Genomic DNA, 27,854 nt, shown 5'->3' with positions numbered 1-27,854 from the left:
TAGCCCGAGTGCACTTAGTTCTATTTACGGAATCCTCAAGAAAGAGAAGCAAATCCTACAGCCAAGTGAATTACTGCAGGACACTTGACTATGCTTTGAAATTTAAAGTCTGTTGTTAAATACCGCATGGAAAGTAAATCATGCTAACCCAGCAGATTATATTCTTGCACTATTATTCCCTGGAGTTTCTCTTCCAGAATCTAAGACAAATGAAAATTTTCATTAAGTTGCTCTTTAAAGTAGACTGAAAGCTTCAAGGCTTTAATTCTCCTGTGCCATAAGGATAGGGAACGGATAGTAAGCCAGGGGTACAGCCAGCCCCCAAAGCTACCCTGTGTGCCCCCAAGTGTAGCACCTGATTCCAAAACTTCATCATCCCTTTCAGTACCTGTGGCACACTAGGAAAGACACAGGTCTTTACGTTATGCCCAGAAGAAAAGCAAGAAAGAATTCTTTCCAATTTTTCGGTTTGTATTAAAGCAAGCCAGTGGATAGAAACAACACGGCTAGCCCTTGGACTGTAGCTCAATTCAAAATATGGCTGCTTTGAAAAGTAGGTGCTAACCAGGGTCCTGTAAAGACCTCAGACTTTACATTATAAACACTGCACATTTATTTACAGTCTGTTACCTAAAGCTCCAAGTGAATTCAGAGCTCTATTGTGCCAGGTGATTTCAGTGATTTATGCTGGTGATGGGGTTAGTTCACCTGAGTAAAGCAAAAGCAAAATGATGCCTTGTGCTTCAACTAGTTCAGAATTTCACCCATCATCTCATTCTCCAAAAGACTGCAAAGTTATATTAAAAATGCTAGACGAAAATAAACCAGAAGATAGGAGGGAAGCAAATATATAGGACACACAGGCATTTTGCTCCAGTACTGGGGAATAACAGAGAAGCTGAATTAGAGAACAAGGTGGAAAGGTTGGTAATAATAATTGTATGTCATGTTACTGTTATTCCATTTGCTCGTGTGTGGTTGTCTGTGTGACAGAAGGGCCTTCAAGACTGAACCTTCATTGTCATTAAATCCAATTTGCTCTATAATAAAATTCTTATCCGTTTAAAGCACTCCCAACAGGTATTCATTCAACCTCACCTTAATTGCTGACATACAGTGACATCACTATGTTCCAAGCTGTAGGTTCAACATTTGTATGCTAGATAGGCTGTCATCAATCCATTCAGCATTAAACAGCTCCCAGTTCATTGGGTTGGCAACATCAGTGGTGACTGGCCATAATCATATCACTGCCTTGCACAGCACTGGTATTCTCCATTCTACTGAATTCAGTCTGAATCTTTAGTGCTGCTAGTTAAGCTAACCTCCAAGCTAACCCCTTCCCACTTTTCTGATCTCTAAGGACACACAGTGTCTTATCTTAACCCACAACGGAATGACTGCTCCAGGGTAATGCAATGAGGCTGGACGGATGATCTGGAAGATCCCCAAACTATACGTTATACAAGCCACACAACAGATACAAGATTTCACAGCATGGCCTATATTAAGAGCTGAAAAGATACGTGTCACCAAATCTGAATTATTTAAATAAGAAACCATCCAGGATGGATTCATACAATTGCCTTATTGCACAACAGGTGTTATGTGCAGGGCTGTCAGCTTTTCTTTCTGGTGTAAGTTTTGGGAAGTCTAATGTTTTACTTGGAAATGTTTTACTTGGAAAACACTCTTGTTAAACATTCTTATTGACCACTTGCCTAAAATAGAAGTGAGTAAACAACAACAAACAAACAAAGCAAACTGAATTTTTTCCTGGGCCCATTCTGATGATCAAATCCCATTGCCTTCATTTTGTGAAATTTAATGAATGATTATATTTTTGATTATCTTGATTAGCAGAATTAAGCCGTCTTTGTCTTTGGCTAATATGGCATAAGCCCTGACTACAGCAGATAAGGCTTCCCTGATGCCAATGTTTTTGACAAGATATATGTATAGAAGCATGGAAGAGCCCCTTGTGTCAGGGGAAGTGCCTCTGTTAGCAGAAGGGATCCACAGGATCCAGTTCTTGGGATGAAATTTACCAAGTGCTACTGTTCCATAACCACCATTGATTTCCCTGGGAGCTGTCTGGGATGGGAAGGCGGTGCATGCAAACATAATCAAACTGAAAGCATACTGCATAGCAGAAAGGCCTGGTGGATTACATCAACAGATGGGATTCTCTCTCTCTCCACAATGTGTGGTGCTAATACCTCTAAATTCATTCATTTCTTCCCCCCCTCTCCTTTATTTCCTGTTAGTGTGAATGATCTTTCATTTTAGAACAGATAAACATCTGGAAATGCTCTATCTGGCAATTACACACACAATTTTTAAAATACTACACATAGGCTCATAAAAGTTACCCAAGGAATAATGAAATATCATCTTGGTACAGATAAAACAAAGTGATCCTATGGTTAGCATTCTAGCATATGGCTGTTTGAGGGACACAGAACAGAATTAATAAGGAACATAATCAGATTTTGATAGAGCATTTTGGAGACCTATTGAAGCTTGGCAACTTGGGACAGGAATGCAGAAGAGATAAGTGGGAACTATCACCTTAAACACAAGTGTACAATGCTACAGAAGCAATAGAAAGAGACATATACATGCACCAACATACTGTACAGATACCACACAGAAACACATATGTACACATAAACAGATGGGCACAAGAGTACATTGGAACATTACCATGAGGTTCTGAGGAGTGACTAAACCAAGCAAACTTTCCTTTCTTCTTATCAGGCAAGCCAGCTGGAGTGTTTCCTTTCACAGACAAGATGGTCAAGAACCAGGAACAAGACATCAACAGAGAACATGCAGCCCGGGACAGTCAAAAGAAAAAGAAACAAGGAACTCAGCTTACATGTAAGACAGCCACCTCATATCTTTCATCATGGGAATTAAGAATGCAAGATGAAAACAAAGGCACATGGAAGAATGAAACATTACAACAGTTACACTGGCAGAGAATCAGATGATCTGTCTTCCAGTGTTCCACTGGTCCTTACACCTGAACCCACAAAATTCCAGGAACATCACACCATTGAGCTGGACACACAGATGCACCAAGTGAGCAAATTCCCAACTCTGTAGTGACTGTCCATAGTTCTAAAAGCAGACTTGTTTACATAGTGCCCCACTGAAGACATATCTACACTTTTAACTGTATTGGTTTTATACCAGTTACCGTCATGATTTCCCCCACAGAATTCTGTGCTTGCAGACAAGAGGATTCAACAATGCTGCTTTCCTTAACTCGCCTTCTGCTTGAAGAGTAACCCTACCTAGCTGGTCCCTGAAGAAGGAAACCGGAAGAACAACACAGAGGCAAACCACGATAGAATCATTAGGGGTAAAAGAAAATAAATCAAATACATTGGTGCAAATATTGCTGTGAGTCTTGTTATTTTTTTGGCCTCCAGAACATGTGAAGCTGCCATGTAACAAATAAGGATCGGGTCTATCTAACACTCTATTCTGACTAGCAATGGCTCTCTTTCAGTTGTTCTGTGCAGATCTTCGATTTTTGATTGCTTTTTAAAATGTGAATTTCTACAACGTGTTGTGCTTTTACATTATGAGATGCCCTGTGCATGTTTGAAGGGGGCTATGAATGTATAAGCGCTTGCGGCCGCTCTGGGCATTTCCGGAAAAAACTCTATAGTTTTCCTGGATGCTTTAGCCATTTGGGAGGGGAAAAGACTCTATGGTACCTATTGTACCACAGAGTTTCCCCTCCTTAATGGCAAGAGTGTCCAGGAAAACCATAGTTTTCCCGGAATTGCCTAGAGCAGCCGCTGTTGCCATCGTGATGGCATCATTCTGGATGATGTCATCACACCGATGATGATGGGGGAGGTGCCCCCCACCAGCCCAATGTGGGCTGGCGGGCTGGGAACCTCCCAGGCAGGGGAATCCCTGCCCTGACCGGGGGCTTAGCAGCCCTAACAAGCAAGCAAAAATTTGTTCTTTGATTGGCATGTTTCACCAGCAAAGTCACTGTGGAGGGTGGAAAACCAGTTATTGCTCAACTGTTACTAGCTATTTCTTTTTGAGAAATTACAAAAAAAGAATACAAATATTAGCATCTCTGCTATCACAGCTACAGCTACATTTTGGGAACAGAGGCAGGGAATTCTGCACATCAGTTGTAAAATACTATAATTTTTTTTGAGTTCTGGAAAACATCTAGCAGGTGTCGTGAACTCAAGCACTACAAGCCAAAAGGCAGCTACACGTGACATTTGGTGGACCTCATGTGGATCACAGATGAGCCCAGGAAGTGAACTGAACAGTGTGTAGCTTTGACATTCAGAAATGGATTCTTTCTGTCAACAAAGGAGAAGAAAAAAAAGTACATATCAGTCTATTGTGCACAGGAAGAAGAGAGCAAACCTGGCATTATTTTTCTACCCTGGATACAGAAGTTTAGTTCACGGCTGTGCTAAAATATTGCTGCCTTTCTGCAAATGTATTTGGTTTCCAGCTGGGCTCAGCTATTTACAGTGGCATTTAGGAATCAGAACACCCCATTTCTTTTAGGCATACACATGGTGTGGCCATTCTATTGGATAGTAGGAATCTTGTCAGGTTTCATAAATTTTACTTGACCAGCTGACCAGATGGGGAAAATGCAAGAGGAATTCAGATAGTGGGAAAACTACTTCCTTAACATAGATTATCCAATATTTAAACCAATACTGGATGCTAAAAAATATGCTTGTCACAAGTAAATGAGTGTGCTGCTGTCTTCCAGGTAATTTGCCAAATAAAGGGTGATAACAGATGGATGTTTTAAGCTGCCCTGGGGATGGGAGGAAGGCAGATCAAAAAAGTGTGTCCACAAAGGCACATCTGCCTGCCGTCCCTGTCCCGACTGCAGCCCACCAAGGGCCGGATCAAAGCCGCCTCAGAAAAGCACCACTTACAAAGTGGTGCCTAATTTCCTAGGCGGCTTTGAGGCACTTCCCTGGCCAACTGGAAGGCGGAGCGACCAACAGGCACACGAGCGCTCTGGAAGCTCCTCCAGGGCGCACACAGCCCATTCCTGTTCAGAGAGCATGCCGTGTGCTGTCTGGAGGCTTTCAGTCTGCTCCTTTTCCAGCCGGCTCTCTTTGGGGCAGCTTGATGCCACCCTGACCCAGCCATCTGTAATCACCCAAAGACAGGGCCAGATCTAAGGGGGGCAGAGGGGGGTGCTTGCCCCGGGAGCCGATGGAGGGGGGGCACCAAATTGGGAATGGAGTCCATTGTATTCTATGGGACCATAAGACAGAATGGCCCATAAGGGGGTATCATTTTTTTATTTGCCCCCCCCCCCCTCAAAAAACATGTAGATCTGGTCCTGCCCAAAGTTTCCACCATATTTTTATCTGCAGTGTCAGCTTTGGGGCAAGCATTCTCTCTCCTGAAATTCTGAAAGCAAATTTTATTGTAGAGAATGTTCTTAACTTCCTAACTTAAGCACTACTACACAGTAATTCTATGACATTAATCCAACAGGTTGACCTAAGAGGCTTTACTTAGCATCCTGCATCACCTGATCTGAAGAAGGTGGCTACCCAGGATAGGGTCCTTTCTGTGGTGGCACCTCTACCTTCAGAATGCCTTCCCCTCTGCTGCATACCTAGCACCTGACTTTCTTCATTTCACAAGCCAGGCTAAGACAATCTAAGCTTTTTATCAGGGAGATTCTCTCCTCCCTCCCTCATATTGTTCTTGGCTTTTATGTTGTTTTCAGATGTTTTAAAATGCTGTATGCTGTTTTGTAATCAATTGTGTGTGTTTTTAATGGGTTTTGTCTGTATGTTCTTGTAAGCTGCCTTGAAAGCTTATGTTAAAAAGCTGCTTCAAGAGCTTATGCTAAGAGGCAGGATATAAATGTTTAAAATAAAATTAAATCACTCCTCCAACTACTTTTAATTTGATGAGATAAGCAAAAATGGTATAAAGCTGGCCACAGCTATCCTGTTAAAGGCAGCTTCCCTGTGTCAGAAGTGTGTAGTAATGGTGTATTTCTTTTTTAAAAAATCTATTACAATTTATTTATATTTATTTATTATACATATAGAGCCCCATGGCGCAGAGTGATAAAGCTGCAGTACTGCAGTCAGAACTCTCTGCTCACAACCTGAGTTCGATCCCAGTGGAAGCTGGTTCAGGTAGCTGGCTCAGGTTGACTCAGCCTCCATCCTTCTGAGGTCGGTAAAATGAGTACCCAGCTTGCTGGGGGTGGGGGGGGGAGTGTAGAGGACTAGGGAAGGCAATGGCAAACGACCCTGTAAAAAGTCTGCCTTGAAAACGTGAAAGCAACGTCACCCCAGAGTCAGAAACGACTGGTGCTTGCACAGGGGACTACCTGTACCTTTTTTTATTATACATATGCCTCGTTCTTTTAAGGAATACAGAAGAGCCTCCTCATAGTTCCATTTTATGGGATCCACTCCTGTTCGGATTCAGCAACAGGGCTTTTTTATATGTCTTCAGAACATTATCTAGGGCCGCTGACATCCTTAGCAGCATGGCACCTCCCGTCTCAGTCATGCTAGGCAAAATCTTGCAGTGGTAACTCTGCCTCCCCATTCTCCAAACTTGGTTACCAATCTTTAGGTGGGGCCTGGTGTGTCCCCAAAATTACAACTGCTTCCCAGACTAGAGCTCAGTTCTCTGACAGAAATGGCAGCTTCAGAGAGTGGGCCTCTTCCCAATCACCATGAATTCTAGGGTTGCCCGGTTTGTGTTGGAAAATACCTGGAAATTTTGGGTGTAGATCTGGGAGAGGGTGGGTTTTGAGGAGCAGAGGGAGCCTTAGCAGGGTACAATGCCATAGAGTCCACCCTTTAAAGCAGACATTTTCTCCAGAACAGCTCTCTAGGTCCCACCTGGCAACCCTAAATGCAGAAGTTGGCACTCTTACTTCAAGCTCACGTCCTGGTACAGCATCACAGAATAGTAGTACTCCTCCTTCCTGGCTTTGTCACTTGCCCACAGGAGATGCGACTTCATTTATATATGAATGAAGCCTGCACAAGGCTTTTTTGCAGCAGGAACTCCTTTGCATATTAAGCTACACACCCCTGATGTAGCCAATCCTCCAACAGCTTACAGGGCTCTTAATACAGGGCCTACTGTAAGCTCCAGGAGGCTTGGCTACATTAGGGGATGTGGCCTAATATGCAAAGGAGTTCCTGCTACAAAAAAAAGCCCTGCTTCTGCATTCCTAAAGTGAGGCCATCATCAGCCAGCTACAAGATCTCAAGTAAACATTTCCCCCTCTGTTACTCAGGAGAGTAGCTGTTTTCCTGGTCCCAGCAAAATGACAATGCTACTGTCGCTGCTCACATGTTGCACTACAATGAAGCTCTGTACACCATGGAGCTGGGAAATAAATTTACTTACCAAATGATCCTTGCAATGTAACTCCTCATTTTCAGTTGTCAAGCGGCCTCCTTAAATCTAGTTCAACTCTCCAAGCAGCTTTTCTGCTACAAGATTCCCCGTTTTCATCTCAGGACCACAATTTCATGAATGGGTTTATGAGCATCTTTGAAAGAACCAGTGGTCTTTTATTTTACGGTAGGTACTCAGTTTAATGAGTACCTAACAGGTATCCACCTTTTTTTTCATTGCCTTGGTTTATGGGAATGCTGGCTTCACTCGTCTTTCCTTTTAACTTAAAAATGAAATGATACGTTCATTCTGCTGCATTTAACAGCAGAGTATTGTACTGCCCTGGAAATAATCAATGGTTTTATTTGCAAAAAGTACACAAAAACCTGTGACTCTCTCTGTTTGCCTTTCCTACTTTTCTTGTGGTTATTAGAATATATATTGATAGTATGAAACTAATGCTGTAACCTGGAAACTTGAATTGGCAATTTCCCTAGAATTTCTTTCTTGCAAAATGACAAACTAAGGAAGAGATTTATGAGGTTATAACCTCTATTTTGCTAGCACAAGTTGATCTATCCCCCAAATAGTCTTTACAATGCAGAATTAATTTATGGAACCAATCATTGCAAGATTTCCTAGTCCACATTGGCTTTTTAAAAGAACAGACAAATGCGCTAGATCCAGCAATGGATATTATCCATGACAACTAACAAAGGAACTTCTCTTTATTCCTCCTAATACCAGTTGCTGGGTACAACAATGCAGATAGCTTTTTCTATCCTATAATTCCCTGCTTGTTAGTTAGTTGGTCACTGCTGAAGACAGAAGCAAGGCAATATTCAGGGCTTTTTTGGAGCAGGAACACAGTTCCTGCTGGCTTGCTGCCGGGGGTGTGGCCTAATATGCAAATGAGTTCCTGCTGGGCTTTTTCTACAAAAAAACCCTGCGTGAATCAATAGCGACATCAGGGGTATGGCCTAATATGCAAATGAGTTCCTGCTGGGCTTTTTCTACAAAAAAAGCCCTGCTTATATTCTTACATTGTCTCTCATTTTCTCAGATCATACCTTGTGGCACCCAGCTACTTTAAAGAATGAGGATATGTTTGCAGATTTAGTAATACAAGGTTAAAACACATTTCATTTGTAACAAAAAACTCTATGAATTAGAATATGAAAAGAAAGACCTGGAGTGATCCGTACTCAATAGGCTTGTCAGTCCCCAGGTCTGGGCAGGGGATTCTTCAGATATGCAGGCTCTTCCCCACCACCAGCCAGCTGGTTGGTGGGGTGAAGCCCTGCCCCAACAGCCACCATGTGCTTTTAGATCTTAGGTAGGTTCAGAGGCTTGCAACTGCTTCTGTTTTGGATGGGGTGTGTGTGCTTTTAAATCTCAGCAAGACTGAAGCTGTGTGCGTATGGTGTGTGTTTGTATATGAGAGAGAGAGAGAGAGAGAGAGGAAGTGAGAAAGCCCAATCTTTCTGTTCATTTTGCATTCCTTTCAGACGCTGTTTGCATAGAAAAAGAGACAGTAAAGAGTTTACTAGAACCTGAGTATGGGACAGAGGAAAACTCCACCCCCTAGACCTCTCTCTCTGTAAGTTGGCTGAAATACAGCAGATCACTCCATTCAGCAACTCCAGTGAGTAAAGCTATCTATATCATTGTCCCAGGAAGATCACAAAAGTGTGGGCATGCAAACTGTTTATTTTGGCTATTTTGTGAGTGCGTGTGTTTGTGTGAGAAAGTTCACTTTCATGCAGCTGCCATGGAACCAGTGCCGGATTAAACCCCGTGAAGGCCCCTAGGCAGTCAAAATCTCGGGGGGGGGCCCTCACACATTATCTCAGAGTTGGAGCACCTGCCACCCGTGGCCCCCGCTGCAGCCTGCAGGTACCTTCTCAAAAGCCCCTTTGACAAAGCTGGGGGGGGGAGACACAGAGAGGCAAACTTGGCAATGCTGCCAGCAGCAGCCGCACCAAAGAGCAGCTCAGTTGCTGGCTGCTTGTGCAGTGAAAGGGCTGCAAGCGGGGGGGGGGGGGGGGCGGGACGGTGGAATGGGGGGGGGAAGCTGGCCCAGGCCCCCTAAAGGCATGGGTGCCCATCAGCCAGTGCCTACTTTGCCTAACTGTTAATCCGACCCTGCATGGAACCATTTGAATTCAAAAAAGAGGAGGAAATGACTGTATTCAGGGGAACTGCACTGCTGTATTTTTATTTATGTGTTTTTAGGGAATGGGAAAGTCTCCCAGCTCCATCCCCAAAGTCCCCCGATATTTCCTGAGCTGGACCTGGCAACCCTTGTACTGAATTCCCTGCATTTTGCTTCTAGCCATGTTCTTGTAAACTACCTTGAAATCAAAGAGAAGACACATAGTAAAGTGGGCCATTGGTGAGATCCACTATGGAAAGGGAAAAAGTGCTGAGTAAGTTCCAAGCCTGTCAGGCTTTAACTTTGGTCTAAATATGTACTAAAATAGCAGAGGCACTGTGCAGCAGCAATATAACCATGTGTAAACATTTCCTCCTTCCAGTGATCCCAACATATGTTCCCAAGCCCTTCTGATTTATCACCCCCTGAAAGAGAACAAATGAAGGGGAAGGACTGTTTTTATTCCCCAAAAGGCAAATGGAAGCCTAAAGTCTCTAGAGGAGAAAAGACTTCTGCCACAAATGTTGCAGGGTTCTGAATAAAAGGCCAATTAGAACATTCAGTGCAAAATTTGGTAAAGCAGTTCCTGGGATCTGTCATTTCTCATTGCAGGGGGTGGCTGCATATCTGACTGTTTCCCATAAAAAGGAACTGTGCACTATATAAAAACAATGTCTTACAGAGAAAGCTCACTAAATCCTTTTCCTTAACTTGTTAAGCTTTGTGTATGCAGGGAACTTGTGGGGGAAGGGAAGGGGGATAATATGAACATGTAATTTACCATCTGAAATTGGAAATTGTATAATCAAGGAAAAGCGTTACCACTTTATTGGGATATACATGTATTAACTAGCCCAAACTCAGTTCCCAAAGTGCTTGTAACTTCAAGGTTCCACAGCATTATGCTGTTGTTTTTTTTAAATTAAGTTTTCTAAATCAAAACTGTAGGCTCCCTGCTCATTGCCTGGAATAAGAATAAAACACCTTTCAATATCTTAACTACCTGCCAACATAATGCACCGTCTGCTAAATATATTTGTAATGTTGAACAGAGCTCTCCACAGGAGTATTCCTTCAGGCATTTCTGCTAACACAATAGCAAGCCTAATACTAACCATTACATTATCATAAAATCTTATGGGGTGTGGAAATGAGAGACTGTAGGCACAGGCAGTGTTTTTACCTCAGGACCAAGAGGTTAAACAAGGATTCTTCTAGTTAAAGGGCTTTCCTCTTAAAGCAAGTTTTTCAAGCAGGTAATTTTAGCTCTTGCACCTCTTCAGACAGACACTAAAAATGGATAAATTACACCAAATTGAATGGGGCAGGGGAGGGGGGGGACTCAAACATATTTAATGGGATTGAAGCAGTCACTTTTGTAGTTTGCAAATACTTTGGAGAGCATTCATAGAATTGAGGCACAGATAACATTACCTTGAATTAGGCCTTGTGTGGGCAGGTGTTATGCAATCTTCCCTCACGCAGCTGTCAAAGTAAACTAATTTCTAACCTTAAATATCCCTTGCTATTCTGATCTTGGTTTCTCATATATTTTAGTCACCAGGCCTATGTAATCTGGAAGTTTGAAGAGTATATTTACACTGAATGACTTGACTAAGGAAAACAGAAAAACGCTGAATGCCTGCAGTCAAGTCTTTCCCAGATTATTTCAAACTAATATAGGAACATTAGCCTCTTTACTCATCAGCTGTTGGGCACTTGATAGGGTTCCCATCCTCCAGGTAGGACCTGGAGATCTCCCAGAATTGCAAGTCCCTCCCCTCACCAAGCTCCACACTCCCCAGGTTTCACTCCTAAAATCTCCAGGAATTTTCCCACCTAGAGTTGGCAACTGTAGCACTACTACCCTCTTTAGGGTTCTTATTTCCTGCCACCAGGGGTGGGGTTTCACGCAATTTCAGGGCCTCATACCTGCTGCCATAGAACTTGATGGCAGAAGGGGAGCCCTGCCCCCGAAGAGCTTCGGCATGCTCAATGTGCCTGGCATAATGACCTGGAAGTGATGTAATTGTGCCTGGCACTTCACATGGGGGATGCTTTAGCATTTTGGGGGGAAATTATCTCTGATAATATTAGCCAACTCCTAAACCAATTCTTAAGGAAAATATTGAATATTCCCTGTTGTATGTTGAACATCACATACAAGTAGAATGTGGACAGATATCCTTGGAAGCAAGAGCATGGCTTTTTGCCTTCAAACTGAGATTAAAACAGCTCTTTTCTGAAGATGGTTTGTTAGCTGCTTTAAATCAGGATACCTACAGATCAACTTGGATGAAAACCCTGGATGAGAAACTGATGGAAGTCAGAATGTTGATTGATGATATTTTTGAGATGGGCAAAACCAAAGCAATTTCTCTGATCAAAAAACGAGTCCTCAAAATTGACCATGGTAGTTTGAACCTGAGAGCTCACAGAATATGCTTACCCCTATTTTTTTGGCCTATCATCCAAAATCTTTATCTCCCCCTTCCCCCCCGCCCCATGAACTATCTTACCATCCCACATTATTGTAGAGCAATAATTGCAGAACATTAATGCAGAACATTATACCTACAATGGCTTTTTAAGGGAAATTTCTAAATAGGCCCTATACTGATTTGCCCTTGTGGCCTTAACAGGATTTATACATCCTTTCATGCTTGGCTGGAATGCAGATTTTTTTTTGAGGTTATGAGGGATTACTGTTTTAAACTTTTATTCAACCAATTGTTTCTCCATACTCTGGAAACCATGGCTCTTTTGCTCAGTGATAAGGATCCTAAGATCACTCTAGCAATTCCGAAATTTGTCTCTGTCCTTTTAGCCCGCACATAAAAAATAAAGAAATAATAAATGTCTTTGGCTGCTCAAGATTTGTGAATCAATGAGCTTCAAGATTTACCATAGATTTATGAGTTTCAAGATTTACCATAGAGTTTTGCTCAAAAAGAGCATCACCCCCATGACTGGGCCCAAAACTGGAAGCAGACCCTAAAATGTCAAACATCACTTCTGTCTCCCAACAGACGTCAGGAGACCCCTGCTGGCCAGGTAAGTCAAACTGCAATCCTACCCCACAGGCCCAGTCTAGGCTTCCCAACCCTCCCGCCCTGGCGGGGGACCCCAGAATTTCCAGCCTCTTCCCCCGCTCCCCAAAAAAATGGAAGCGGGGGGAGGGGGAAAACGGCGCCAAGGAGCGGCAGGATGGTCTCCTGGTCGGAAAGCCTCAGCCTTCGTAATGGAGGCTCTTCCTTTTTGCTGCGCCGTACATCGCCCAGCCCTGGGATTCCTGGGAAATGCAGTGAGGATGCCGTCGCCGCCTTCCATCGTTGGCCACACCTTCCTGTGAGAGACCCAGAGAAACGAAACTTTGCAGCGGGAGGGCTCTGGTCTTCCAGGGTGGGAGGTGTGATGCCGGCAACCTCTGCGTCCCATTGGCTGAGGCTACTGGTTGTGACTTTCCACCTTTCCGCCCTCCGCAAGCTTCCCGGCCCCGGCGACTGCAGAAGCTGCTGCTCAGGGAAAGGTAAGGCGCGTTGCCTGGTAGCGAAGAAGAAGAAGAAGAAGATATTGGATTTATATCCCGCCCTCCACTCCGAAGAGTCTCAGAGCGGCTGACAATCTCCTTTACCTTCCTTCCCCACAACAGACACCCTGTGAGGTGGGTGGGGCTGGAGAGGGCTCTCACAGCAGCTGCCCTTTCAAGGACAACCTCTGTCAAAGCTATGGCTGAACCAAGGCCATGCCAGCAAGTGCAAGTGGAGGAGTGGGGAATCAAACCCGGTTCTCCCAGATAAGAGTCTGCACACTTAAACACTACACCAAACTGGCTCGAAGAGACCCAGAGGGTGCATGCCAAGGGGAGGGGATGGAGGGGCGACCTGAGCAGTGGTCCAAGCTGTTGAGCCCCGCGCCCCGCTTTTGATACCTCTAGGTGACTGGGTGTGTACGGGGAGCGGGGATTCTCGGCTGACACTGGCTTGCAAGCTGCGAGAGCTGTCGGTATGTCCTCTGCATCTCTTCCTTTCACTCGTGGGAAGCGCCGTGGGCAGCTGAAGGAAAGGGAGGGCAATAGGGTTGCCAATCCCCAGGTGGGGGCAGGGGATCCCCCCAGTTTGGAGGCCCTCCCCCCCTTCAGGGTCATCAGAAAGCGGGGGGAGGGGAGGGGAATGTCTGCTGGGAACTCTGTTATTCCCTATGGAGATTTATTCCCATAGAAAATAATGGAGACTTGATCCGTGGGTATCTAGGGCTCTGGGGGGGCTATTTTTTGAGGTAGAGGCACCAAATTTTCAGTACGACATCTAGTGCCTCTCCCCAAAATATCCCCCAAGTTTCAAAACGATTGGACCAGGGGGTCCAATTCTATGAGCCCCAAAAGGAGGTGCCCATATCCTTCATTATTTCCTATGGAAGGAAGGCATTGAAAAGGTGTGCTGTCCCTTTAAATGTGATGGCCAGAACTCCCTTTGGAGTTCAATTATGCTTGTCACAGCCTTGATCTTGGCTCCACCTCTAATGTCTCCTGGCTCCACCCCCAAAGTCTCCTGGTTCCACCCCCAAAGACCCCAGATATTTCTTAAATTGGACTTGGCAACCCTAGCCCAGTCTCAGCCAAATGACTTCAGTAGTTAATTGATTTTCAACCAACTCTGTTCAGCCATCCAACTGCAATGTCCAGGTTACAGAAGAGAAAGCTGCTTCTGGTTGTTCTTCCAATGGGAGGAAGGGCTGGGTATCATCACCATACTGGTGGCAACTAACCCCAAACCTCCTGATGAGCTCAGTTAGAAAGGAAAGGAAAGGTCCCCTGTGCAAGCACCAGTTGTTTCTGTCGCTTTCACAACGTTTTCACGGCAGACTTTTTACGGGGTGATTTGCCATTGCCTTCCCCAGTCTTTTACACTTTCCCCCCAGCAAGCTGGGTACTCATTTTACCGACCTCGAAAAGATAGAAGGCTGAGTCAACCTTGGGCCGGCTACCTGAATTCAGCTTCCGCCGGAATTGAACTCAGGTCGTGAGCAGAAAGTTCAGTCCCACAGTACTACAGTACTGTTAGAAGGCACATATAAATGTTAAAACAACATTGGGGACAAGACCAATCCCTAGGGTGCTCTACACAGACCAAGGGCCACACAGAAGACCCCCTGCCCCCAAAGAGCACTTTCTGACTGATTACTCCAGGTTTGTTGTTGTGTTTTGCCATCATTTATTTATTTAATTAATTTATACCCCACCTTTCTGTCATTCTCTTCTCATTTATTTTATCCTTATGGCAACCCTGCGAGGTAGGTTAGTATGAGAGAATGTGACTGGCCAAAGGTCATCCCATGATCTTTGATGGCACATGTGGGGATGTGAAACTGGGTCTCCCAGATACTAGTCTAACACACATAACCACTATATCACACTGGTGTCCCAAAACCTGTCTCAAATTAATAAGTCTTTCATATCTCCTTCCTCCTGCTGGTGACCCCCCCTCTCTGCAAGAACTTTTGGATACAAGAATCGGTTCTACTCTGCATTCTGCTAGACAGAATTTACTTTCTCTTGGTAGTAACTATGGGAAAAGACTGAAAAAGAAGAGTGTGTGTGTTTAAGAATATAAGAACATAAGAGAAGCCATGTTAGATCAGGCCAATGGCCCATCCAGTCCAACATTATGTGTCACACAGTGGCCAACAAACCAGGTGCCATCAGGCGGTCCATCAGTGGGGCCAGGATACTAGAAGCCCTCCCACTGTGCCCCCTTCAAGTACCAAGAATACAGAGTATCACTGTCCCAGACAGAGAGTTCCAACAGTATGCTGTGGCTAATAGCCACTGATGGACCTCTGCTCCATATGGTTATCCATTCCCCTCTTGAAGCTGTCTATACTTGTAGCTGCCACCACCTCCTGTGACAGTGAATTCCATGTGTTAATCACCCTTATCAGTTCTAACCTGACTGCTTAGCAATTTCATTGAATGTCCACAAGTTCTTGTATTGTGAGAAAGGGAGAAAAGCACTTTTTTCTCTACCTTCTCTATCCCATGCATAATCTTGTAAACCTCTATCAAATCACCCCTCAGTCGATGTTTCTCCAAAAAACAAAAAGCTTTCTTTTTCTATTTCCATTTTGTTTTATGATCTCAGATTCCCCCAAAGATTAGCAAAGAAGAGAAACAGTGAAAACTGTGGGACAATGAAGCATAGGTTTTGCTGCTGAAGAGAGGCAGTCAATATGTTAATAATGTCATCATTATAAATAAACTTGTTTATTCCCCACCCCCTTCAATGGCCCAATTTCATATATTTTGGAGGCAATCGCATAATTTTGGGACAGCAGTGACATTATCAGTGACTGCTGTCACTATCCTTTATTGCTAATTCTTCCAAACAACAGTAGGCAAATCAATGTAAGAGAAACACCATGGGATAGCTTCTGGAAAGACAAGTGCTAAAGTTTAAGCCTACCTGCAGGTCACAATCTTTGATGTGGAAGCCCAGTTCCTAACCCCAGAAATGATGTAAGAATAGGTTCTCACATATTCTCCAGTCCTATACATTTTTAAGGTGGGGGTTTTCTAGAGTCAGCTGCAAGGCTTTGACAGCTGTGGAAGATGGTAAGTGTTTGCCTGCTCTGGAACCACTTCTATTGGAAGGGGTGTTGAAAGACCTGAGCCAGATTGAGGTGACAAGAAAGGAGGTCCTACAACTGATGGACGAATTAAAAACTAATAAGTCACCAGGTCCGGATGGCATAGATCCAAGAGTTCTGAAAGAACTCAAAATTGAACTTGTGGATCTTCTGACAAAAATATGTAATCTTTCATTGACATCTGCCTCGGTTCCTGAGGACTGGAAGGTAGCAAATGTCACCCCCATCTTTAAAAAGGGTTCCGGAGGAGATCTGGGTAACTCTCTCTCTCGGCTTGACTTTGCAAACGAAGATTTAAGAAAGGTGCAGTAGTCCACGTCTGCTGCACGCTCGCTGGTGGCTGACAAGACCAATGCGGGACAGGCAGGTCCGGCCACAGTGGCTGCAGGGAAAAGTCTGATTTGGGATTGGTGCTGTCGCAGTACGATTCTTCCTCAATCTCCTTTTGTCCTCAAGACCAGCTATGCGTGCGTTCTCAAAAGAAGAGACAGCCTGGTGGATGGTGTGCCTCCATGCTTTGCGATCTGAGGCTAGGTCAGACCACTGGTGATGGTTAATGCAACAGGTACCAAGGGATTTCTTCAAGGAGTCCATGAACCTCTTCTTTGGTGCCCCTCTATTTCGATGGCCGGTGGAAAGTTCGCCATACAGGGCAATCTTAGGAAGGCGGTGGTTTTCCATCCTGGAGATATGCCCTGCCCAGCGCAGCTGCGTCTTCAACCGCAATGCCTCGATGCTTGTAACCTCCGCCCGCTTGAGGACTTCAGTGTTGGTCACAAAGTCACTCCACTGGATGTTGAGGATGGTGCGAAGGCAGCGCTGATGAAAGCGCTCAAGGAGTCGCAGCTGATGACGGTATAATACCCACGATTCAGAGCCGTAGATGAGGGTTGTCATCACAACCGCTTTGTAAACATTGATCTTTGTGCCTTTTTTCAGATGCTTGTTGCTCCACACTCTTTTATGCAGTCGGCCAAATGCACGGTTTGCCTTTGCCAGTCTATTGTCAATCTCCTTGTCGATCTTGGCGTCTGAGGAGATGATGCACCCCAGGTAGCTGAGCTGCTGGACTGTCTTCAAAACTGATTCACCCACAGTGATGCAAGGAGGGTGATAATCTTCCTGGCGTGCAGGCTGGTGGAGAACTTCTGTCTTCTTCAGACTAACTTCTAGGCCAAATAGCTTAGCAGCCTCTGCAAAGCAGGACGTCATATGCTGCAGAGCTGATACCGAGTGGGAGACGAGTGCAGCATCATCAGCAAACAGTAGCTCGCGGATAAGTTTTTCCATTGTCTTGGAGTGGGCCTTTAGTCGCCTCAGGTTGAACAGGCTGCCATCGGTGCGATAGTGGATGTAGACACCATCGTCATCATCTAAATCTACTGCGGCTCTTTGAAGCATCATGCTAAAGAAGATCGTAAAGAGAGTTGGCGCGAGAACGCAGCCTTGCTTTACACCTGTACCTATTGGGAAGGGCTCCGAGAGATCGTTGCAGTGTCTAACTTGGCCTCGCTGGTCTTCATGTAGCTGGATGACCATACTGAGGAACCTTGGGGGACATCCGAAACGTTCCAAGATTTGCCACAGGTCGTTCCTGCTAACGGTATCAAAAGCTTTGGTAAGGTCGACAAAAGTCACATATAGACCCTTGTTCTGTTCCCTGCATTTCTCTTGGAGCTGCCTGAGAACAAATACCATGTCGGTGGTGCTCCTGTTAGGTCTGAAGCCACACTGGCTCTCTGGGAGGAGTTCTTCTGCAATGGTGGGCACCAGTCTGTTCAGGAGTATTCTAGCAAGGATTTTGCCTGCGATGGAGAGCAGGGTTATCCCCCAGTAGTTGGAGCAATCTGACTTTTCCCCTTTGTTCTTATGTAGAGTAATGATGATTGCATCGCGAAAGTCCTGTGGTAGTTTGCCTTGTTCCCAGCAGGTGGCAAGTACTTTGTGAAGTGTGCAATGTAGTACTATGCCCCCATGCTTCCAGATCTCTGGTGGGATTCCATCAACTCCCGCTGCCTTGCCACTTTTCAGTTGCTTGATGGCTTTAACAGTCTCTTCTACGGTGGGGATCTCATCCAACTCTGTTTTCACTGGTTGAAGTGGGGTGAGGTGGATTGCTGAATCTTGAACTACGCGATTGGCACTGAAGAGAACCTGAAAATACTCCGACCACCGGTTCAGTATGGATGCCTTGTCTGTGAGGAGCACTTGGCCGTCTGCACTACGCAAGGGACTCTGACCCTTATATGATGGACCATATACTGCCTTCAGGGCTTCGTAGAACCCTCTTAAATCACCAGTGTCTGCACACAGCTGGGTTCTCTCTGCAAGCTTGGTCCACCACTCGTTCTGAATGTCTCGAAGCTTGCGCTGGAGGTTGCTACATACAGCGCGAAAGGTTGCTTTTTTCCTAGGACAGGAGGGCTGAGCAAGATGTGCTTGGAAGGCAGATCTCTTTTTCGCCAGTAATTCTTGGATCTCTTGATTGTTCTTGTCAAACCAGTCCTTGTTCTTCCTTGTGGAGAACCCGAGGACTTCTTCAGAGGTCAACAGGATGGTAGTTTTTAGGTGTTCCCAGAGTGCTTCTGGAGAAGGATCTGTGAGGTGGCTGGGGTCCTCAATTCTTGTCTGGAGTTTTGCCTGGAAGGCAGCTCTAACTTCGGCTGACTGAAGGCTGCCAACCTGAAACTTCCTCCGGGGGATACCGCCTCTCCTGGGTGTAGATTTAAAGTGAAGACAAAGATTGCAGCGTACAAGACAATGATCCGTATGACATTCTGCACTGGGCATTACTTGGGTGTGTAAGACATCTCGAAGGTCTCTCTGGCGCACCAGAATGTAGTCAATAAGGTGCCAATGCTTGGACCATGGGTGCATCCAGGTTGTCTTTAGACTGTTCTTCTGCTGGAAGATAGTGTTGGTAATGGTGAGCTGATGCTCCGTGCAGAATTCTAGCAGGAGGCGCCCGTTATCATTGCAGCTGCAAATGCCGTGTTTGCCAAGTATTCCTTTCCAGGCTTATGAGTCTTTACCTACTCTGGCATTGAAGTCGCCAAGATAGATATCCTTGTCCTCTGTAGGGGTCTTCCGTACGAGGTTGAGTAGATCAGCATAGAACTTATTCTTTTCTGCAGAATCTGCTTGAAGGGTTGGGGCATACACACTGAAGAGTGTTGCATGCTGCTTGTTTTGAAGAGGGAGGCGCATAGACATGATGCGATCTGAGTGACCTGTTGGCAGGTTTTCGAGTTTAGAGGCAATGGAATTCCTGACCATGAAGCCAATATGCAGCTGCACATACTATTTAATGGACAAGGAGGTGGAACTCTCAGTAGGAGGAGGAACTCTCAGAAAGGTTCAGGAGCTGCACTCTTGTGAACTCCCACTGAATCCAAAGCCTGGTGTTATGCAGGGAAACTAAAATGCAACGGGGGAGGGGGAAACCATATGCTCCCGTTCCAAAAGGATATCTGCCTTTCTCAGGCACTCCTGCAATATCTCTGACAGTGCAGTAAAGCAGCATAACGAAAGTTCAGAAAACTGCTGTGCACTTAATGGCTACAGCATTGAACTGGGTTTCTTTTTTTTAATATTAAAGTAATACAATGCCCATAAATGCCACATTTTAACAGCTCAAATTAAACGGCGAGGCTGCCTATCTGATCCCAGGAAACTCATATCGTTTAATGTGCTCTGTTTTAGAAACTACAGCTCTTTGTACCCAGTTAATCTTCCAAGAACCTATTTACGCAGCCGGGTGTGAGGGGAGTGGAAGATTTTTGAAGTGCTTTGGCCCCTGCTGAAGGGGCTGCTTGAGATGAAATGCATGAGAGCAGGGGAAGCAGGGTTGGTGCTGCTGGGAAAACCTGTAGATGTTCAAGGAAAATGGCGTTTTTGAAGTCAAGATGCTGAGCCCCCAGTCTGCTCTAGGAATACTAAGTTGATTTAGAAAATAGGTGATGAAGTTCCAAGGAGGCCTCTTCCTGCTGCTGTGTGACACCATAGTTTAATGAGGACTTTGGGGAATAAAGATGGACAGGCAGGTAGCTTGAGCACAAGTTTGGGTGGGGGGGGGGCGGGAGACAGACAGAATCCAATCAAACCTGCTTTAGGGTGAATTTGATGGACTGTTCTGTGGCAGTGATGCCAGAGGATAAAATTTTCTTCTCTAATGCTATTACATCTTCTCAGTTTCATTCCACGGATTGCTTCCAAGTGGTTAGAGGCTAGTGATATTTTCATCTTCTTGTAACTGAGGACTTTGTAACCTGATGTGACAATTTTGCTCATTTCATTGAAGACAAAATTGCTTGTATCAGCTCTAACCTTCACTTTCAGACCAAAGTCTAGGCTGGAGGAGCCTTAATCCTCCTCTTGTCTAATGGTGTTGGATGGCAGTTGAGGATATGGGCAGGTACTTCATTCTGTTTGTGCTGATCTCCATCGTATCTAAGGATGGAGGGAATGTTCCCAAGCTTCACCATCATTGGCTTGAAAATGCCCTTGGGAGTTGAGCAGCGCTAGATGTACCCTTAGTTGCCGAAGCGGTACATGGGGGATAAGTCTTAACATTTTCAGACATTGTTTTATGTGCAGGTGATAAGAAACAAGCAGTAACTTGGGCTAAGTCTTGAGCCAGGGAAGGCTTACTCAGAACCCAGGTAGCTGTGGTAGGTTGCTTTATAGCAGGGGTGACCAAACTTGTTTAATGTAAGAGCCACACAGAATAAACATCAAATGTTTGAGAGCCATCAGAAGGAAGGAAGGAAGGAAGGAAGGAAGGAAGGAAGGAAGGAAGGAAGGAAGGAAGGAAGGAAGGAAGGAAGGAAGGAAGGAAGGAAGGGAGGGAAGCAAATAGATGGGTAAGGAGGGAGAAATGGAAAAAAAAGGCAACTTTAACTTTAAATGAATTCTTCAAGCTGCTGGCTGTCTTGGCTTGAAGAAGGGATTTAAAGAGACAAATGCCTTATCCAAGCTGGCAATGGGGCAGTGGGGGCTTTGAAAGTCACACATCTTCGCTGCCCTACCTAATACAATCTTTGCTGCCCTACCTAATTGTGAGTTATGGCATAATTGTTTAATTTTAAACTGTTTTAATTGTTTTAAATTGATTTGATTGTTTTAATGTGTTGGAAGCCGCCCTGAGCCCACTATGGGAAAGGGTGGCCTATAAATCTACGAAAATAAATTAAATAAATAAACAATATGTGTGAAAGAACCACATGTGGCTCCCAAGCCACAGTTTGGCCAGCCCTGATTTATAGCATCAACTTACACTAATTCAGGGATGTATAATGGATGTAGATCAGCCACTAACAAACCCATAAAGATGCCCCGACTTGGATAGCCCAGATGAGCCCAATCTTGTCAGATCTAGGAAGCTAAGCAAGGTTTGCCCCAGCTAGTATTTGGATGGCAGACTTCCAAGGAATGTGACATGGAGGTAGACAATGGCAAACCACCTCTGAATGTCTCTTGCCTAGAACGCCCTACAGGAGGTCACTAAGTCAGCTGTGCCTTGGGGGCACTTTCTACCTCCATATGGATGCCTCATGTCTTTATGTTGGGGGGCGCAAATGTGATGTTAATCAAAAGAAGTACTGTACTAGTTTGACCATTCAACTATTCTCTCATCCTTTTCTTTCTATTTCACTCCCTCTTGATCTTCTCTCTTTTTTCACTGAGGCCTCCCCTTTTAGTACTTTCTTATTTCTTATTATAATTCAGACACTAACTCTGATATGCGGCCAAAACTCTTGTACTTGTCACCACTAGCATATTGTCTCAGTCACTTCTACATAGTTATGAAGGAAGATACATAGATTGCCATTGTTTTTCCAGCTCAGCTACATGAAGAGCTGACTGATTCTGGGCATCAATCCCATTGCAGTGCACTTTTATGATTGAATCCTCTAAAAGAAGGTTTCTTTTACATTCACCTTTGGCCCAGAAGTGTTCCTCAACAGTGAATTAAAGGTTCTAGGAGCAGGAGGTGGAATTGAATGTCTCTCTTGAGAGGATACAACGACTAAAGCCCAAATAGCTGTCCTGCCCCGATATCTGTCACTTGGTACTTTTTATAAATTTATTTTTGTATTTTCCAAAAGATTACCAACCTTTGAAAAAAAATAGAACAACCCCTTTTAAAAAATAACTGCCATGCATAACTCACTTATACAAGAGGCAGATTTCAAAATATGGCCAAAGCGGGCCTCAGATTCAGCAGGAGCTCACAGGAGTGCAGCTCCTGAACCCCTTCTCCTCCCCACCTTGTCCATTGAATAGTAGGTGCAGCTGCACAACAATCCCTGAATGAGCTCCACCACCTATTTTTCTACAAAATGACCCCTGGGCCAAAGCATTATTAAATCATACGCAGCCACTCTAGAGAGCCATGGGGTAATGGCATTTCATTCGTTATCTATTGCACCACTAGTCCTCAACATTTGCATAATTATTGGCACATGTGCAACCACTGGCAGTCTCTGCAGAGTAGAACTTCCCTTCTTCCCTCTCCTGCTGCAACCCACTATGCCCTGAAATTCTGTACCTGGGAGCGCCACAGACCTAAATAGCATAGGGGACAAAGTTGGGGTGTGCAGCAGGGCAGAACTGGCAAAAAATTGTTACCTCCTTTTCCACAAATGTAAATGCCATTCCTTTGAAATAATGGTTTGGTTGGATAATGCTTAAGTGCACAAAGTGAGTTTGAACCATATGTACTACCTCCATGTTATTATGAACCAATGCATTTGGATGGACAAATACAAGACTTGGTGTCTAGCACATGTTATTCATCCAAGTAAACCTTCTCCTTGCCTCTGCACCTTGACTCAGCCATTCAGGGAGTAACGCAAGGCTTTTGCTGAAGCTGGAAGGGTAATCTTGCTAAAAGGTAGAGCTGTTCTACATATAGAGAAGAGACCCAGGCCAGTGGGGGAGGGGGCAGGAGCCCCTCCTCTCTCCATGCTGTGGGTCCCAACTGGGCTCCTGGGGGCTGCCTTTCCCCATAGTTGCTGTGTGATCATGAAGAAAGCAAGTTGGGTATGGGCAGGGCTTTTTTGTAGCAGGAACTGTTTTGCATAATAGGGTACACTAGGGCTGCCAAGCCTCCAGTCCGGGCAGGGGTTCCCCGCCCAAAAGGTTCCCAACCCACTGGCTCACATTGGGCCGGTGGGGGGAACCTCCCCCTATGTCGCCGCCATGATGACTAGAGTTGCCAAGTCCAATTCAAGAAATATCTGGGGATTTTGGAGGTGGAACCAGGAGACTTTGGAGGTGGAGCCAGGAGACAAGAGGGTGGAGCCAGGAGCAAGGGTGTGGCAAGCATAATTGAACTCCAAAGGGAGTCCTGGCCATCGCATTTAAAGGGATTGCATACCTTTTAAATGCCTTCCTTCCATAGGAAATAATGGATAGGGGCACCTTCTTTTGGGGCTCAAAGAATTGGACCCCCTGGTCCAATCTTTCTGAAATTTGGGGGGTATTTTGGGGAGAGGCACTGAATGCTATGCTGAAACTTTGCTGCCTGTACCTCAAAAGCAGCCCCCCCAGAGCCCCAGATACCCACAAATCAATTCTCCATTATTTTCAATGGGAAAACGTCTCCATAGGAAATAATAGAGTCCCCAGCAGACATTTCCCTCCCCTTCCCCCGCTTTCTGATGTCCCTGAAGCGGGGTGAGGGTCTTCAAACCGGGGCATCCCCTGCCCCCACCTGGGGATTGGCAACCCTAGCGATGACGTCATCCAGAGGTGACATCATCACATTGGTGATGTCATGCAGCAGCCACTCTAGGCATTTCCAGGGAAATTCTGTTTTCCCCCGACGCTTTAGCCATTTGGGAGGGAAAACTCTATGGTACAAAGGGTACCATAGAGTTTTCCCCTCCCAAATGGCTAGAGCGCCTGGGAAAATCATAAGAGTTTTCCCAGAAACGCCTAGAGCGGCCACGTGCGACATCACCGGCGTGAAGACGTCACTTCTCGGTGACATCATTGTGTTGTTCCAGAATGCTTGGGACTTGGCAACCCAAGGCCACACCCACCTGATGTAGCCAATCCTCCTGAAATTTATAGTGGGCCCTGTACTAAGAGCCCTGTAAGGTCTTGGAGGATTGGCTACATCACAGGGTTGTGGTCTAATATGCAAAGGAGTTCCTGCTACAAAAAAGCCCTAGAACCAAAATAGTAAAAAAAAAATGTAGTGTGGTTTGAAGTGACCACCAGCTTACATGGACTTACACTGCAAAACAGGCTCAGGCAAGTGCCATACAGAAGTGGGATCAAGAGTAGAGCCTGTATTTCTCAATCCCCATATGAGTACGACCAGAGGAGATGGAAAAAAAATACTCAAACAATGTAATAGTGTATAAGAAATTCTGACAAATTAAATGTACATGAAACACAAGTTAAAGTTTGAGAAAAGAAATTAGTGGGGCCTATAATTAATTAATTTCTGCCTGTCTGGCGGAGCTAATCTAGTTAATTCCTGCTGTACTTCATAAACATAGTCATTTTTAGAGTTCAGAAAATAAATGAAAATTAGTGTCTTAAGAAAGCCCCCGAGATTTAACTCAGTTTTGGAACACAAACGTGCTTGCAATTCAATTAACTCACAGGAAGATGAATGCTTTTCTATACCAACAAAGAACTCCTTCTGGTAGAACATACCCCCTATTACCATAGAATAGCATGACAAATCATGATGTTATTTTGAAGCCATTCAGGTATTTGCACTCTGGTATTACAACCAAACACACTGCTGCATGTTTATTTAAGACTGCAGTACCTTTGCAGTTATTTTACCTTTGCAGTTAACATGATGAAGACTAGACTGGGTGACCAATATACTATACAGTTGGCTGCAGTAACTCACTGCCCCTTTCTTTAAAAAAAAGTCACCAGTCCAGAGGCTCAGCAGCAATTAAATAGAAGCATATTTTAGACCAGGGTTTCAAACTCATTTGTTATGAGGGCCGGATCTGACATAAATGTGACCTTGTCCGGCCAGGCCATGTGCATAATAAAATGTAATGCCAGGTAGCAGAGATATAAACTTTATAAAGAACACAAACTTTTTTTTAAAAAAAACCCTTAAAATAAAACATGCTTGAAGTATTAGCACTCTTGCAATATTGTGGTCAGTATCAAAGCAAGCTCTCCACCCTCCACGCACTTCCTCCCCAAGAGAGGACCCTCAGACAATGGGGAAAACAGAGGTTTTGCTCTATAGCTTCTGTGCAATTGAGAAATCCTGGCAAAGCAAGCTGTGACACAGAAAGAATCAAGAAAGAGGGAGAAGGAAGCAGACTTGCTCATGGGCCTGACAGGAGCCCTCTGGGAGCCTCATCTGGCCTTCAGGCTGCATGTTTGACACCCCTGTTTTAGATTGCATTTACCTCATGAAAGTATAGTCTATGCTTTCATTTCTTAGTTTACAAAAATGTGCTCAATACTTTCCACCCCCCGTTTTTTATAGAGCAAATGTTAACAATGTAGAAAAATGGCAAACTATCTCAACAAGATTTTGTGGTAGTTTCATGGCATGTATGGACATATTTTCTGAGAGTACACCTCATCTTGAACATTCATTCCCAGCTAGGAACACATAAAAAATAGAGGGAAGTTGCTTACTGTTTCGGGGCTTCTCCTCATCCATTCCTTCGTCTTCATTTTCTGGGTCAATATCTTCTGCTTGAGTTATCCAGTCTAGGTACCCTTTCAAGTCCTCCTCCAGCTGCTGTTTCTCCCGCAACTTCTGAAAGTCACCCCGAGCTTTTGCCTTTTCCCTTTCTTTAGAAAACTCCCTGGCAAGAGGGAAGGGATAATAGGATGAGAGCAAAAATAAAAGCAAAATTATTGTGGAAATGTTAAAATCCCGACTATGGTAACTCAGCTACCCATATTGTTTATTTTTAATTCATTTAGTTAATTTTTTTTATCCTGCCCTTCCTCCAAGGAGCTTAGGGTGGTGCACATCAGGGGTGGAATTCTAGCAGGAGCTCCTTTGCATATTAGGCCAGATACCCCTTATGAAGCCAATCCTCCAAGAGCTTATAAAGCTCTCTTTTGTAAGCTCTTGGAGGACTGGCTACATCAGGGGAGTGTGGCCTAATATGCAAAGAAGCTCCTGCTAGAATTCTACCCCTGGTGCACATCACTGTCTTCTCCTCAGTTTTATTCCTCTCAAGAACCCAGAGGTTGAGCTGAAAAAGAGTGTTCAAGGGCACTCAGTGAGCATGCATGTTAGAATGGAGATCTGAACCTGAGTTGCCCAGATCCTAGCCCAACATTCTAACCTGTGCACTATGTGTGTGTGTTATTTGCCATTAAATCACTTCCCATTTATGTTGACCTACAGAACTTTTTTTGTAGCTGGAACTCCTTTGCATATTAGGCTATCGCCCCAATGTAGCCAATGCTCCTGGAGCTTACAGTAGGCTCTGTACTAAGAGCCCCATAAACTCCTGGAGGATTGGCTACATCAAGGGTGTGTGACCTAATATGCAAAGGAGCTTCTGCTACAAAAAAGCCCTGGTGACCTATGTATTAATGACTTTCAAATGTCCTATCATTAATAGCCTTGCTCAGGTCTTGCAAATTGAGGGCTGTGGCTTCCTTTATCAACTCAATCCATCTTGTTGGTTCTTCCTCTTTTCCTGCAGCCTTCCAATTTCCAAGTGTTATTATCTTTTCTAATGAGTGTTGTCTTCTCATGATGTGACCAAACCCGCATCATGCTAGTTTTCAGCATCAAACCACATGAATACATGGATTTGATTATACTGATGTATCTTTAAGACCCTAGCATCTCTTCCTCATACTGTATTGCAAAAAACTTTTGAAATTCAAGGAAGGTGATGAGAATATTATGAACATAACTAGCTAAAGTTTGAGGGCAACACTACCTCTGATATGTCTTAAATGAACTCAAGCTAGCCTCTGAACTGTAAATATATAAGGGCAGTTCCCCCCTCCCCGCCAACTCAAGACAAACTTCCATAGCTACTGTATGTGTTGATATATCTCTCTGTGCACACCTCCGTTATCTGTCATCATTCCAGGTTTTTGCTCCATCTACTCTTAAGAATCTAATAATGAGGACTTTTGAAGAAGAGGATGGCAAAGAGGATTGCATTAAACCCTCAGGAGCAAAAGCCAGTCAGTAAATAAACACCAGGAGAAAGCTTTGCTATAAGGTAGAGAGATACACCAGAGACATGATAAATGTAGAAAAGGCAAAGCTCCTGTTGGACTATGAAGTATGGAAGTGTAAACAAAGATGACTGGTAAGAAATTCAGTCAGAGTAATGATGCCTTTCTCCTTCTAACTACTGCACAAAGACTGATGCATATTTGTGGTTGACTGAATATTGTTAACAGGGTTTTATGAATGGAGACCCACACAGCATAAAGATTAAGTGTTTCACATTTGTTTGATATCTGTACAAGTAGCCTTATCGTTTTAAAAACTGCTGTGCTGTTACTGCTCCCAGTATAGCAATTAGAAAGATGATTTATTACACTAAATAGAATTTATGTTGCTAGTTATATATATATATACAAAATACAGCATCTTTCAGTCTAAATATTCTTGAGCAAGTTAATAAAAGAGGGTTTTTATTTTGTTTCCTCTCTGCTCAAA

At 44.4% G+C, this 27,854-nt stretch overlaps 1 protein-coding gene across 1 annotated transcript in view; it reads right to left on the bottom strand.

Moving 5' to 3' along the window:
* Positions 1–27,854, bottom strand: part of LOC132575754 (voltage-dependent L-type calcium channel subunit alpha-1C-like) — a 621,373-nt gene that overhangs the window by 187,572 nt on the left and 405,947 nt on the right. The window contains exons 8-9 of the mRNA XM_060244444.1: positions 25,844–26,016; positions 2,707–2,781 (exon numbers count right to left, since the gene is read on the bottom strand). Of these exons, the coding sequence (XP_060100427.1) occupies positions 2,707–2,781; positions 25,844–26,016 (248 nt within the window). The remainder of the gene's footprint in view (positions 1–2,706; positions 2,782–25,843; positions 26,017–27,854) is intronic.

The sequence above is a fragment of the Heteronotia binoei genome, chromosome 8, assembly GCF_032191835.1.
Source record: "Heteronotia binoei isolate CCM8104 ecotype False Entrance Well chromosome 8, APGP_CSIRO_Hbin_v1, whole genome shotgun sequence".
Lineage (NCBI taxonomy): Eukaryota > Metazoa > Chordata > Lepidosauria > Squamata > Gekkonidae > Heteronotia > Heteronotia binoei.
Note: the sequence above shows the minus strand (reverse complement) of the source record. Positions and strands in the feature narration are given on the sequence as shown.